This window comes from Vidua chalybeata, chromosome 10 (assembly GCF_026979565.1).
Source record: "Vidua chalybeata isolate OUT-0048 chromosome 10, bVidCha1 merged haplotype, whole genome shotgun sequence".
NCBI lineage: Eukaryota > Metazoa > Chordata > Aves > Passeriformes > Viduidae > Vidua > Vidua chalybeata.
The window spans coordinates 969,326-983,959 of NC_071539.1; the positions used below are offsets into that span (position 1 = coordinate 969,326).

At 54.2% G+C, this 14,634-nt stretch overlaps 1 protein-coding gene across 2 annotated transcripts; it reads right to left on the reverse strand.

Annotated features, from left to right (window-relative positions):
* Positions 1 to 8,355: 8,355 nt before the first annotated feature.
* Positions 8,356 to 14,576, reverse strand: C10H3orf33 (chromosome 10 C3orf33 homolog). Of its 2 annotated transcripts, XM_053951578.1 has the most exons (5): positions 13,998 to 14,566; positions 13,850 to 13,909; positions 10,968 to 11,121; positions 10,120 to 10,280; positions 8,356 to 9,491 (listed from the first exon to the last, which is right to left on the reverse strand). In XM_053951578.1, exons 1-5 carry the CDS (start codon positions 14,403 to 14,405, stop codon positions 9,219 to 9,221), a joined length of 1,056 nt encoding a protein of 351 aa, XP_053807553.1. In that variant the 5' UTR covers positions 14,406 to 14,566; the 3' UTR covers positions 8,356 to 9,218. The 2 variants fall into 2 exon arrangements, with proteins under 2 accessions (XP_053807553.1, XP_053807554.1); XM_053951579.1 differs by lacking the exons at positions 8,356 to 9,491; positions 10,120 to 10,280 and adding an exon at positions 10,288 to 10,833 and having other exon boundaries at positions 13,998 to 14,576.
* Positions 14,577 to 14,634: the final 58 nt, after the last annotated feature.

Below are 14,634 nucleotides of genomic sequence, written 5' to 3' on the forward strand. Positions count from 1 at the left end.
GTCACACAAGCTAGGCTCTAAGGGTTCCACACATCATCTGTGCAAATCTCCACTTCAATCAGCATCAAATATCAACATTCACTCAAAATAACTTGCATAAACATTGCTAAAGTTACACATATGGGAGCCAGGCAGAATAGGCAAGGCACACAAGATGGAAGTTCCACACTGCTGACACAAAAAGATATTTTTTCCAACAAATTGATATAATTTTCATACTTACAAAACAAACTTTTACCTACCTATGGTATTAACTATGTCATTAATGTATGGCTACTTTCAAGAGTTAAAGCATCTTGTATAAAACAAAAGGCTTAAAAAATACCCTCAGAGTTACATTGCCTATTGAACAGCAAATATTTAACCATAAACATTACCAGCATGGAAAAAACATCAACAATGCTTGGCAATAGAAAACAAAACCATCCAGTATGAGATCCTTTTCTTATTTCTCTAGGAACTGGTCTGGAGGAATAAAAGCAGAGGTTTTTGCTTGGTTTGTTTTCCTGACAGATGAGTTCTCTAATCAAATGTGCCAAGAGCCCAGAACAGCTGTGCTGGCACCACACTGGCAGCAAAGGTGTCTGAAGGGGCAAGCCAGAACAGGAGCAAAGGAACACATCCTGTGGATTTCCCTGGGAGCTACTGCAAACTCAGAATTCAGGGATGTCCAATCAAAGGGGAAAGGTCACAACAGAGTTTGGGATGCAGACACTGCACTTGCATGCTCTTAGCTAGATGAGACTTACTGAAAATGCAGGTTTTTAGAAATTTTAACTGGGTTTAATCTGGTATTTTGGCTATTCCCCCAGTAGAGCACTAAATACATCTTGCACCGCTCACCAGATGAAGACAGAGGCTCAGCCCAACCCTGACTGCATCCAGTTTGAGTCCTGCTAGAGGACAAATTCCCAGGATTTGCTCTTCAGGAGCAAGAGGAACAGGCTGGGCTCCCTGCACAGCACCAGACCAGGGTCTGGCACACAAATTCCCTGGCACCCACCCCTCCCAGGCAGGCAGGACACGGGGCTGAGCTCCCTGTGCAAAGGACACCTCCACCTGTGCCAGCCCAGCCAGCCCACAGCAGCCCCTGCTCCTCCCAGGGCTGTTCATTCCCATGCAGCTTTTGTTCCCAGTCGTTTCTCCATTCCTTCTGGAAGCCATGAAAAGCATGTGTCAGCACAACTTGCTGCTGAGGAAGGCATTAGAAAGGATTTGAACTGACTCCCCATGGCAACGGACCCTGAAAGGGAATTAGCATTTGCTCCCCATTCCTCGAGAAGCCTAAATGGAATTTGTTTTTCTCCTCTTTAAGGAATTATTTGCAGGAGGGCAGCGTGCTGCTGCCTCTAAGGTTCAGCAGGCACAGCTTCAGCTGGCACCTGCCTTGCACACTCTGTTCAGGGTAACACTCATCCCACCAGACATGGGATGGGTAAATATGAGTGAGAGTCCATCCATGTTTTCCTTACACAGACCTCCAGTGCTCTGCACACCTTTCTGCTGTCTCTGGCAGCTCTCTGTACACGCAGTCACCAATCCAAATTTGGTTTGGGTTCGCTGCACAGGGAATTTCAAACTGCAAATGAATGCAGGAGTCCTTCTGTAAATGAAAATCTAAAATGTGCAGAGACAACTCACAATGTGATAAACTGTGGAGATAAAAATAGGACACCTGGAAAGGACTTGTGCCAATGCAGCCGTGTCTGAGGCATGGACATGGACAACCTGCACCTTGTGTACCTGGCTGCTCACCAGTGTGTGTGTGGCTCCCCCAAGGAGTGGGCATTTCACTCCATAAGATCCTCTGTGCTGAGCATCAGTTAATGCAGATGGTAATTGTTAATATTCTCCCTTTTTTTTTTTCACCTGTGGGTGGAACAACAACCAAGCAAAGAAGGAGAAGCTCGTGAGGCTCAGCACTGCCTGGTGTGACCCACGCCATCCCAGCCACACGCTGGATCACACTCGGTGTGCAAAGGAACAGGAACTCCGTGTCAGTTCCAATAAATCATGTCTGTACCAGAGCACACACCACTCTGCACCACAGCCTGCCTCCACTTGAAGTTTCTTGCAAGCAACCTTGAGTTACTTCAGCCTGAAGAGACTCACATGGGCACCTCATGCCAAGACCTGTAACACACATGCCAAACGCCCCTGGAGAGGTTTTACATCCCTCAGTGCTTGACTGAGCCTCCACCAGGGCACGTGGCATCCTCAGCACCCTGTGCCCCACTTCTTCTAGCTCTGCAACAGGCGTCTGCTCCAAACTCTGCCCTCCTCTCCCTGCCCCTCACTGCCCCTGGGGGACCTTTGTGAGCGCCCATCTGCAGTGTTGGATACTTCCTCGCATTGTGGATCCCCCAACCTGCCTTGCCATCCCTCACATCCATGCTCCACGTCACTCTCAGCCACCCAGGTACAACTGGACAGTCCTTCTGTAGTGTCAGATGAGCAGCAAAAGGCTCCAAAGTCAGGAGAGCAGAGGGCAAGCTCAGACCTCTGGAGTAACAGCAGTGCCTGCCGTGACCGTGGAGACTGGAACAAGAAAGCCACCTTTGTTACAGAAAACAGTTCCAGTTTCCTAAAATAAACAAGAAAGGAGGAAAACAAACCAAAAGGAGTACACAAGAACACACAGCTCCCTGCTGGCCGTTAGATCAGTCTGGCACCAGCTGAGCCCCGCAGGGCTCCACCAGAAGCACCTTCTGCTTGTGGGCTGGGAATCAAAGGCACATTTGTCCGTGGCACAGCCCAGAGCCACAGGTTCAAACCAATGAATCCACTGCCCAGGGAAGCACTGGCTGCTGGCCAGTGCCTCCAACACCTCCCAGTGCAACCGCCACCACCGCTCCGAGCGCGCTCTGCATCTGCCGTGCCGCGAGGAAAACTGTGCTGGTACAGCGACACAGCCGAGCGCACTGCAGAGTTCCTCTAAGAACTCCTCCAAGAGTTTCTCTAAGAGCCTCCAGGGCAATTAGGTGTGACAGTCTCACCTCCTCTGAAGGCACGGGCAGAAAATGCTGTCCTACAGCAGGCAGTGCAGCAGGTCTCCAGCAAACCTGGAAACAGACATTTGCTTTCCCAATTTGGAGAGTTTGGTTTTGTTTTGTTTTTTTTTTTTTAACATTCAGGCTTGTTTAAACTTACTAAAAAGCCCGGAGCAAACAAACAAAACAAATCTCCACACCACCACACGTGGCTGTGCCCTGACTGTGCCATCAACGTTATCAATTTAAATTGAATTGGATCTTGGGTGACACCTTAGAAAAAACTCAGCTTATTCAGATTTCATTAAAGGAAAACTGTTCCGTTTATAGAAAGATTATTTTGTAGAGCCAGCAGAAACACACAGCTTAAAGCCTTTTCCAGAAATAAGGGGAAGCCAAATCTTGAACAGAGAACTAATTTTCATTCTACATTTTGATGCTCATGTTTTACTGCCATGGGTATTTCTTGACAGTGTTTTAAATTACAGATCAGCCCATGCAAAACTGGGAGCTGTTAATAGCGGGTAGCCTCTCCTTTGCTTTTATGGAGTGAAAATTTTATTCTCCTTCTCAAATACCGGTGATTTTGATCAAAGTCATGGCGGGACACCCGCCTCAACGGCTGAAAGGACAGCAGCATTAAATCAATTCCCTAGGCAACCTCCCAAGCCGAGCCCCTATTGTTAAAATAATGAGTTGTGCATCACTTGATCCCAACCCACCAGCTGATCCCCATTTTTATAGACAATAGGTAGCACAGAACCAGAAAGCACCCGTGAATGGATCATTTCTCACAAATCCTGCATCTTCAGCTGATAAAACTTTATATTTCTTTCTGTAACAGCTTCCGGGCATTTTTAAATGTAGGACACGAGCATCCTTCAGAGTTCAAAACAGATTTTATAAAAGTAGCACTCTCAAACTTATCCCAGGGAGCTGATGCTTAAAGAACCAGGAAGACTTTTTAACAGCGTGCATGCACTCTGCTGCCTCTCACCTCCCAAAAAGCCTGGATTTTCTTTCCATATCCCACATTATCTTTAACTCAGGTGTCTCACTGCAGGGTTAAACCCTGCCTCTCTTTCCAGTTACCTGCAATAATTCTTTCACATTTCAAAACAAATACCTTAACTTTTCTTTCATTTCCTAAGTTTTGCAACATGTGGGCCAGAAGTCCCAAGGACAAGTAAATCAGGAGGGCCCCCTGAAAACAGGCAAACATTGTGTTTTATAACTCAGGAGTTAAAGCACACTTTAAACAAAGAGCCTATGACTGGTCCATCAGATAAGGCTTATATCTTTCTCCCTGGAATTTAATAACACTTCTTCTAAAACACTTTTTGGCCAGCTGGAGCTGAAGTTCCCAGAATTGCACAGAGTCGCTTAATTACAACAAAACGCGCATGGAGTTTAATCCCTACCTCATTGTACTTCATTTTTTAAAAAATGCTTTATGGAGTAGGCAATTAGAAATAAGGTGTTTTTAGAGAGGACTCAGTCCAGCAAGAGGTTTGAGTCTTCCCAGCACCGTGCCAGCACCTTCCAGGTGGGCACAGGCGCGCTCCCACCCGGTGGCACTGCTGGCTGCTGTCCTGCGCTCCTCAGGGGGGTCGGGATTTTCCACTAAGCCTCACTGAGCACGGGCTGGGCTCGGTCTGGGGCGAGCCGAGCGGCTGCGGCTCGCTCCGGTTTCACCGCCCGCGGCCCGGGTGCTGCCCTGGCACCGCCGCGGGGCAGCGCCGCCCCGGCACATGGCGAGCGGCTGGAGCTCATCGCGGCGATCCTCCGTGTGTCCAGCAGCACAAACACGGCCGAGGCACGGCGGCGGCAGCCGGGAGAGCCCCGGAGCGGCGGCTCCGCACAGCGAGCGCTCGGGGCACGCCTGTGAAACGGGCTGAAAAGAAGCTCCGGCTCGCAAACCCCCACCTCAAGTCTGGGCCGCGAGCCCCGGGAGAAACCAGCATCAACCGCATGGGAAAGCCCGGCGGAGGCTCGCAGGGACACAGTCCCGTCCCGCCAGGAGCGCCCGCGGGGCCGCGCACAGGGACGGGGCTCGGGGGGCCCGTCCGCCCTCACTCACCGCGGCCGCCGGGGTGGGCTCGGTGCGCTCCGGTGCGGTGCTGTGCCTCGCCACCACGGCCGCACGCACAGCCCCAGCCCGGTGCGGGCGCACAACCTGCTCCGTTCAAACCCCAGCGCTGCCGCCCGCCCCGCCCGGCCCGGCCCGGCGCGGCCCGCCCCCGCCGCGGGCCCTGCCGAAACCCGGAGCGGCCACGGCGGAGCGGAGCGTCCCGGCCGGCCGGGAGCGGCTGCGGCCGCCCGAGCCGAGATCCAGCCCCGGTGTTGCCGCGGCCCCGAGCCCGTTCAACCTGCTCCATTGCTCCATTGTGTGTGCGCTGCGAGCGGCGGGGCAGCGCCGCCCGCTCCCCTCAGCACCGCCGGGACTGAGCCCCTTGAACCGCTCCCCTCAGCACCGCCGGGACTGAGCCCCCCGGCCCCGCTTCCCTCAGCACCGCCGGGACTGAGCCCCTTGAACCGCTCCCCTCAGCACCGCCGGGACTGAACGCTTCCCTCAGCACCGCCGGGACTGAGCCCCTTGAACCGCTCCCCTCAGCACCGCCGGGACTGAGGCCCCCGATCCGCTCCCCTCAGCACCGCCGGGACTGAGCCCCCCGGCCCCGCTCCCCTCAGCGCCGCCGGGACTGAGCCCCCCGATCCGCTCCCCTCAGCACCGCGGGGACTGAGCCCCCCGGCCCCGCTTCCCTCAGCACCGCCGGGACTGAGCCCCCCGATCCGCTCCCCTCAGCACCGCGGGGACTGAGCCCCCCGATCCGCTCCCCTCAGCACCGCCGGGACTGAGCCCCCCGGCCCCGCTTCCCTCAGCACCGCCGGGACTGAGCCCCTTGAACCGCTCCCCTCAGCACCGCCGGGACTGAGCCCCTTGAACCGCTCCCCTCAGCACCGCCGGGACTGAGCCCCTTGAACCGCTCCCCTCAGCACCGCCGGGACTGAGCCCCCCGATCCGCTCCCCTCAGCACCGCCGGGACTGAGCCCCCCGGCCCCGCTTCCCTCAGCACCGCCGGGACTGAGCCCCTTGAGCCGCTCCCCTCAGCACCGCCAGGACTGAGCCCCCCGGGCCCGCTCCCCTCAGCACCTCCGGGACTGAGCCCCCCGGGCCCGCTCCCCTCAGCACCGCTGGGACTGAGCCCCCCGGCCCCGCTTCCCTCAGCACCTCCGGGACTGAGACCCTTGAGCCGCTCCCCTCAGCACCGCCAGGACTGAGCCCCCCGATCCGCTCCCCTCAGCACCGCCGGGACTGAGCCCCCCGGCCCCGCTCCCCTCAGCGCCGCCCGGCCCGACCCCCGCCCGCCCCGGCAGTCTCCTCCCGGCCGGACTCACCGAGCTCCCCAGGCCGAGCCGTGGGGAGCGGTGCCGGTGGGACGCGACGGGAACAGAGCGAGAAGCGGCCCCTCGGGGCGGCCCCACGCCCAGCGGGTGCCATGGAGACCCCCGGCCCTCCCAGCCCAGCCCAGCCCAGCCATGGCAGGGACACCTTCCACTGTGCCAGGCTGCTCCGAGCCCCAGTGTCCAACCTGGCCTTGGGCACTGCCAGGGATGCGGCAGCCTCAGCTTCTCTGGGCAACCTGCGCCAGGGCTTCACCACCCTCTGAGTAAAACAATTCTTTCTTAAATCCAATCTAAACCGATCTCCCTTCAGTTACTGCCGTTCCCCGTTCTCCTGTCACAATAGCCCTGCTCAGAAGTTTGTTCCCAAAGGACGCAAAGAGCAGCCCCGTGCCCGCGCTGCCGGTGGGCTCCGAGGGGCCGGGGATGTTTATTGCCATTTGCCTGACATGCCACACCAGCAATAAACAGTCTGTGCAGTGTCGGAGGTATTTTTCTTGGGCCATTTGGAGGCCGTGTCTCTCCTTTCATTCCCTCTGGTCTTTTGAAGATGTGGCACCCCTCACGGCACATTCAGAGTAGCAGGGGCAAAGGCACAAGTGCTGAACAGTTTAATTCTTGTCCTTATTCCCAGTCTCAGAACTGCCTCCTCTGTTGGAAATCCTCTGCTGGGCACTGCTGCGGGTGAAGGGAGGGATGGAGCTGCTGAGAGGCAGCCGTGGGGGTTCATGTAGTGGAGAAAATGCTGCTTCTCCCCCAGCCAGCTCAGCCGGGCGCTGCAGAGATATTTGTCTCTGCTCCTATTACTGCTTTTCCAATAGCCAGGCCTCCCACAGAGACAGGATCTGCAACCTCTCAAGCCCTGCACAGATGGAAAGCACAGCTTTGAACTGAATTGGGCTCTTTCTGAGGGGGGAGGGTGTGCTGGTGGGTTGTTTTTTTTTTTAAAGATAAGCCCTGTGTGATAAGGAAAACAGCATTAACAAACAATTACAGGACCTGACCCTCAAGAAATCATTTGTCACTGCAACCCCAAATCCATGTGAGGGAACAACACACTCTGTTCACATTCGCCCACACCTCACCTCTGCTTGCTAGAAATGTAGCACGTGGCTTCCTGAGACTTTTCTCTCAGCTTTACAGTGGATTTTTGTGATAAATCCTCCTGTGACTCATCTACAGAACAGAAGTGTGAAGTCCAGAATTATATTTAATTATTACAGAAAATAAATCAGAAGTGTACAATTATGCCCAGCTTGGAAAAGCTCTTCCTACTTCCCAGTCGTTGGAACAGGAACACCTATAAACCCCCAGAAGTGGATTATTGCTGAGCCTGAATGTTTGGGGTTAAACTTTGGGGTTAAACCCCAGCTTTGAGTTTTGCTCTGGAGGATGCCACAGCCAATCCCAAAATCCCTGACTGCCTGATGAGTTTCACATCCAAGAACCACGGTAGTGGCTGGCTCAGCCCTTTTCTGTCTCATGCATAAACCCAGGATCTCACTTCTCTTATTTTCCGTTTTCAAACAGGCACAGACCCCTGGTTTGCTGCCCCAGAGCTGCCTCCCCTCTCCCCCACACTGGGTTCCAACACACTGCAGGTATTTCATGGCTCCCTGCTGCCTAGCACCACCCTGGGAGGACCAGCAACAAAAGGAATAAAGAACCACTAATATCTATTCTTACCCAAGGAAACTGGGCTTTCTTAAGGATCTCAAGAGTCACAACTTTGCCCTGAAGTCAACAGAGAAAATGCTGATGTAGCAACTAATTGCCAGATAAGCAGTGCTCAATTATTAAGGTTTTTTTGTACCACACTCTTCTCCCCAGTGTTTCACTGGAAAGCAATCACACAGAAGGAAAGAAAATCTGTAAAACACTTCACTTTAAATAAATACTGGGACTGTGGGAGGTTAAACAAGGGTCAGGGGCTTGGTGTATAAAACATGTAACAATGAACTTGAGAAATTCAATCTTTATTCAGATAATATTTACAATATAAATAGTAATACACTCATATACTTCACATGTGTATCAAAAATAAAGCAAGAATTCAAGTTCTTAGCACAGTCTGATCCTTCTTGTCAAATTTCATGTTAAAGTTTTATATTCAGCTGACATTAGATACAGAACCATCAGAAAAAAACAACACAGGTTTTTCCTCTTCAAATGAAAGTCCTCTTTGAAATATTTGGATTCCTGACATTATATTCTTTGATACACCAAGTGATGTTTTTCCCCTGAGGAACTTTAGTTATTACAGCCTTATCACCTTTTTGAGATCAACCATAACAAATCACCTTTTATATCACTAACAATGCAACCCATCATTCAAGATGAATGAGTTTTAAACCACAAATTACACCAAAACGTAGCATGAGAACAGAATTCAAACAAAAAGGTTGTGTTTGAACCCATCCCAGGAGCTTTTGTAAAGGCCTGACATGGGGTTTGTGTCCAGTGTGGGCTTGGCAGCAATGGCACATTGCAGAGGTGTGAAGGGACCCTGCCCCTCACACCTGCACTGGGCAGCACAGCCTGGAGGAGTTCAGCAGGTGGGAAAGTGGACAACTAATTTAGGACATCACTGTGGAGAAGTCTGGCATCAGAACATTTTCACTGGTGGCCTGCACACTGCTACAATCCCATGTGGGTTATGCTATGGGATGTATTCTAAATAACCATGAACTGGGGGTTTATATTCTGTGTAACCATGAACTGTGGGGTTTGTGTTTGAGACAGGGACCCTCAACATCACAGCACTGTTTGTGATCACAAACATACACATTCCCCACAACCTGGGGAGCTGCGTTCCCCACCTTTTCACCTCTCAGTAGAGCTTCTAACCCAGCTCACAAACTGTTTCAGCCTCTGCAGGAATTTATTGCTGCTTATGCGCTCCTGGACTCTTTCAGAGTAGCTCTGCTCTTTCCATATGCCTTTATTTTTCTTCACAGCCTTTAACTCAGCCCGGAGGAGCCTTTTGTGCAGTTTCCAGTAGAGGCGGGAGTGGTGAGGCAGCCCCTCAATCCGGGCTGCTCTGGCCAGCCCTTGGCTCAAGAGCTCTTCGTTCAAGCACATGCTGAAAAATCCACCCTAGAAAAACCACAATAAATAGATATTCACCATTGAAACAGGGTTACTTGGGGTTTGGTGTGAACTCCCTCAGAGGTACAAGGTTTACTCATGGCTGTGTCTACACTTTGGCAGGAGAAGTTAAAAGTGAAGAGCAATCCAGGTGACTTCAAACCCAACTCCAGTGTGAGGGTGGGCAGGGCCTGGCACAGGTGCCCAGAGCAGCTGTGGCTGCCCCTGGATCCCTGGAAGTGCCCAAGGCCAGGCTGGGCAGGGCTTGGAGCAGCCTGGGACAGTGGGAGGTGTCCCTGTCCATGGGCTGGGACTGGATGGTCTCTAAGTCCCTTCCAACCCAAACCATGCTGTGATTCTATAATGCAAGGCATTTGTGAGGGAACATTGGATAACAAACATTAGGCTAATCAGAACTACAGATGCCTTTTTGGCACTGGCAGATCAACACATTCCTGCCATGAATCAGTCTGAAAAACTACTGCTCCTGCAATCAGATTTGCAAATGCAACATTTAGAATTCACACCAAGGACGATAAATCATAAACAATAACATTTGTTAAATGTACTGAGAACTGTGTGACTACAGTCACATCTGAAACTGCAGATCAGAGCCAGTGTTTGTGTCTCTCTTTACCTTATGGACCAGGACGAGGCACTCCAGGGCTGAGCTGTCCCTCCCCAGGAGCTGGAACCACAGGGGCTGTTTGGGGAGCAGCTCCCGCTGCAGCCAGGCCGTGCCACCTGCAGCCAGCTCCACCCCGGCCAGGCGGATCAGCAGGAGCCCCTCTGGCTGCCCTGCAACAGAAAGGGACAGATCTGCTGCTGGGGCAAAGCTCAGCCTTTGCACAGACCCTCAGCTGGTGGTCATCAATCGATTCCCGTGGACTGAAAGAATCCCTTTTAGTTCCTCAAAGCAAACAGGAATTGGGTCTCATCGCTTCTTCAGGGAAAAAAATATATCAGTTCAAGATTGCCTAATTCAAAGTGAGTTCTGGTTTATTTTGCATGCAAAGAAAAAGATCTGCTCCCACTCTCAGTCCCTATCCTTCATCCACAGGGGCAGAAGCATCAGCACCTGCTGGTGTTTGCACAGCCAGTGTGAGAGTCACAGACTTGATGGACAGGTTGTTTCTGACAGAAGAACTGTCCCCAAAAATCGGTGTCTGCAAATAAAAGCACAATCCCAACAGAGGCTTTTTGCCAGGAACGAGATGAGCTGTGCAAGCAGAAGTACTGCCTGAGTGCTCACTTCTGCTGCTGGAAAATATCACAGTAACTGTAAGGATTAACAAACACTGTAGTGACAAACTCTCTGTCTCCTCATGTCTTTCACTCCCCAGTTTCCCACCTGCAAAGCACAGAAAGACCAAAAGGCAGAGCTGGAAATGTGCCTCAGCTCTTCCTCTCAAGCTTGCAGCCACTCTGAGAGCAGCACATTTCATTTCTGCCCTTGGTCTTCACACTCTTTTCCTCATTACTCACATTTTCTCTGGATGGCTGAGATGAAAGGAATGCTGATGGGAATGTGCTCAACTTCCAGGCCCTTCTCTGTGATGTGATGTAATTTCCCTCTCAATTTCACATTCTTTTCTACAAACTCCACAGGTATATCCAAAGGATTTGTGAACTTTGTTGTCTGTTGATGGAAGGAAGAGAAAGACAACATTTTAAGAAAAAATATAGAGCAGTTACAGCCACACTAAATCCAACGTCTTACAATAGTTTGGGAAATTCCACCTGTATTATTAGACACCATGGGCAAGTGAATATAGATATATATTTAACAGTGGCCAGCTGCAGAAGCTCTGCCAGCCTCTCCACCCTTACCATTTCCCTGTTTTACAGGACTTGCAACGTCGGCGCAGACATAAAATCCAGGTTTAGAGAAAGAACAGAAACTGCCATTTTTTGAGCAATGCCTATTGAAGTTCACTTGATTCCCCCAGAAAAGAGTGTTTTAGGAGCAGCCTGAATGGGGCTGGGAGAGGGGTGAAAGGAAGCCAGAGGACAGACACGCTGCTGAAAACAAAGGCGGCGCAGGGAGGGCAGAAACAGCCCCGCCTTTGATGCCGGAGGGAACCAGGAGAGGGACAAAGGCAGGTGAACAGCTTTGAGAAGATCACAAGAAGATTAAATTTGATACTACAGCCTGGGAGGATCCAAAGGGGATGGTTATGTGATCACACAGGAAAACCAAGCTGAGCAGCAGCAAAGACTTGGGCCGTGGCACAGGAATGGAGCTGCCACAGGTTTGGGGTGAGGGAGAAGGACATGTGAGACCCCAAAAAATTAAGATCCCCAAAATTTAAGACACTGAGGTCTCACACAAGAGGCCTTAGCAGAGCACTGACTCACAGAGCTGTGAAACCCACTGAGCACTGCTGTACAACTGCTGGGAAATAAACCCCCAACACACCACAACTAAAGCTGTGTCTCCTGGGTGTTATTTATCCAGCAAACCTCCCCCTCTGCGGCCCATAGGGCCTCCCACTGGAAACGCGGGAATTTGGGACCTTGCAGGCAGGAAGCCTGGAGGTTTTTAGGAACAAAAGTCGTTCAAAGCTGATCTCATTTGCTCCACCAGCCAGGTTAATGCATTCACAGGCCCCTGGGTCGAAACCAACCAAACAAAAGACAGAAAAAGAATTCTGGCAACATTTGCAGTTCAGGTTTTCTGGTAGGATTTTTAAATAAAAACTCCACACAAATGCTCTCTTGTATCATTTGAAATTGTAATGGGGGAAGATGAAAGTAACTGTGATTTTTTAAGCAGCTGGAACCTGTGGGAGCACAGTGGCTCCTGCCCGTGGAGGTTCAGCTTCTCCAGGAGTGAGCAGCGTGGTGTTAGTCCAGCGTGCCCTGACCATCCTGGGAGCGAGGGAAGATTTGGGTGATGTTTAAAACCATTCAGAAGCAGTTCTGCGTGTGGAAGGACAGAGAATACATGAGGCAAGAGGCTGTTTCAGCTGTGTTTGGACAAGGGAGGGTGCTCAGCTGCAGTGGGACAGGCAAAGGGGCCATTGCCCTTCCCAGGGGCGTCAGGAACAGGAGAGAACAAGGGACCCGCGGAGATGCCACAGGACAGTGACATCGAGCCCCTCAAGACCTGAATCAAGCTTTGCTGGCTTTTTTCACTTGTTAATCAGTAGCTGGAGCAGGACCGTTATGATGAAGCAATCGCATGGTGAACCTTGCACGCTTGGCTAATCTTTAATTTTAAGGAAAAAGGAAGACAATGCCAAGATGAATGTGCTGTCTGGGCGGGAGCCACCAGCCGTGGAGGCAGCCGGGCTGAGCCGTCCCTGGAAAATGGCAATTCCAGCAGGGGGACAGCGCGACCACTGACCACTGACCACTGACCAGTGACCACTGACCAGTGACCACTGACTACTGACCAGTGACCACTGACCACCCGGGCCAAAGGGACCCCGGGCTCGGGCAGAGGGAAGGGCTGGGGCTGCGGGCTGATCAGCGTGAGGAGCCACAGACACAGCTGACACAGAGGGGCTGAGCGCGAACTGACAGACAAGCCGCGGAATTTGTAAGCGGTGAATGCTGATGGTTTGTTAAAATATATAAATACCGTTAAGTACTGAGGAGCGGGCAGCCTTTCGCGGGAGCCACCAGCTCCCGCTCTGCGCAAACAAGAACCGAACACGGGAAGGCTGCGGCGCTGCCGCCGGGACGGCCCGCGGGCGGGACAGCCACGGCCGTGAGGCAGAGCGGGACAAGCCCGGGCAGGCCCGGCCCCTCCGCCGCGGGCCCCAGCGGCCCTGACGGGCTGCCCCCGCTTCCGAGCGGCCGGGCCGGGCCTCCCTGAACCTCCCGGGCCTGTGCCGAGCTGCCCCCGGTTCTGAGCGGCCGTGCCGGGCTCTCCCCCGCATTCCCCGGTTCTGAAAGGCCGTGCCGGGCGGTTCTGAGCGGCCGTGCCGGGCTCTCCCCTCACTCCCCGGTTCTGAAAGGCCGTGCCGGGCTCCCCGCGGTTCTGAAAGGCCGTGCCGGGCTCTCCCCCGCATTCCCCGGTTCTGAAAGGCCGTGCCGGGCTCTCCCCTCACTCCCCGGTTCTGAAAGGCCGTGCCGGGCTCCCCCGCATCCCCCGGGCCCGTGCCGGGCTCCCCCGGTTCTGAGCGGCCGTGCCGGGCTCCCCCGCATTCCCCAGTTCTGAAAGGCCGTGCCGGGCTCCCTCTGGTTCCGAGCGGCTGGGCCGGGCTCCTCTGCATCTCCGGGGCCCGTGCCGGGCTGCCCCGGTTCTGAGCGGCCGTGCCGGGCTCTCTCGCATCCCCCGGGCCCGTGCCGGGCTCCTCCCGGTTCTGGGAGGCCGTGCCGGGCTCTCCCGCATCCCCCGGGCCCGGTCCCGCACTCACCACGCGGAGGCTCCGCGCCAGCAGCAGCACCCCGGCCACGGCCGCGCCGGCGATCAGGCCCTGCGGAGGAGAACGGGGTCAGCCGGGCCCAGCGGGCCCCCCCGGGCCCGGTACCCGCCCAGCCCCGGTGCCCGCCCAGCCCCGGTACCCGCAGCAGCCCCAGGTGCGCGTCCGCCCACTCGGAGAGCCGGGCCAGGGCCAGCGCGGCGCGCTCGGAGCCGCCGCCGCCCCGCTCCGGCATCGCCGCGTCCCGAGCGCCCCCGCGGGAGCCGGGAAACGAACAGCGCCCGGTGCTGCCGTTCCATGGAACCGGGAAACGAACAGCGCCCGGTGCTGCCGTGCCATGGAACCGGGAAACGAACAGCGCCCGGTGCCACCCCTGCCATAGAGCCGGGAAACGAACAGCGCCCGGTGCCGCCACGGCAGGGAGCGACACCGGCCCCGAGCAGCTCCGGCAGGGACACTGCCAGGGGACAGGGGCAGCCACAGCCTCCCTGGGCACCCTGTGCCAGGCCTGCCCACCCTGCCAGGGAACAATTCCCAATATCCCACCCATCCCTGCCCTCTGGCAGTGGGAGCCATTCCCTGTGTCCTGTGTCCATCCCTTGTCCCCAGTCCCTCTCCAGCTCTCCTGGAGCCCCTTCAGGCCCTGGCAGCGCTCTGAGCTCTCCCTGGAGCTTCTCCTCTCCAGGCTGAACTCTGCATTGAGCCTTCAGATGCTCCTTTCTTCTTGGCATTTCAAATTTGTTTGGTTTGTTATTCTTGTTGGTTTGGGGTTTGCTTTT

What these genes read in the sequence shown, in the direction of transcription:
- C10H3orf33 (XM_053951578.1), bottom strand. Translation starts at nt 14,405, where the DNA reads ATGGGTGGGATATTGGGAATTGTTCCCTGGCAGGGTGGGCAGGCCTGG. An exon ending in CGCACCTGGGGCTGCTGCGG is followed by an intron (nt 13,910 to 13,997) that starts GTACCGGGGCTG and finishes TCTCCTCCGCAG; the next exon opens with GGCCTGATCGCCGGCGCGGC. An exon ending in CTCAGCCATCCAGAGAAAAT is followed by an intron (nt 10,281 to 10,967) that starts GTGAGTAATGAG and finishes TTTCTGTTGCAG; the next exon opens with GGCAGCCAGAGGGGCTCCTG.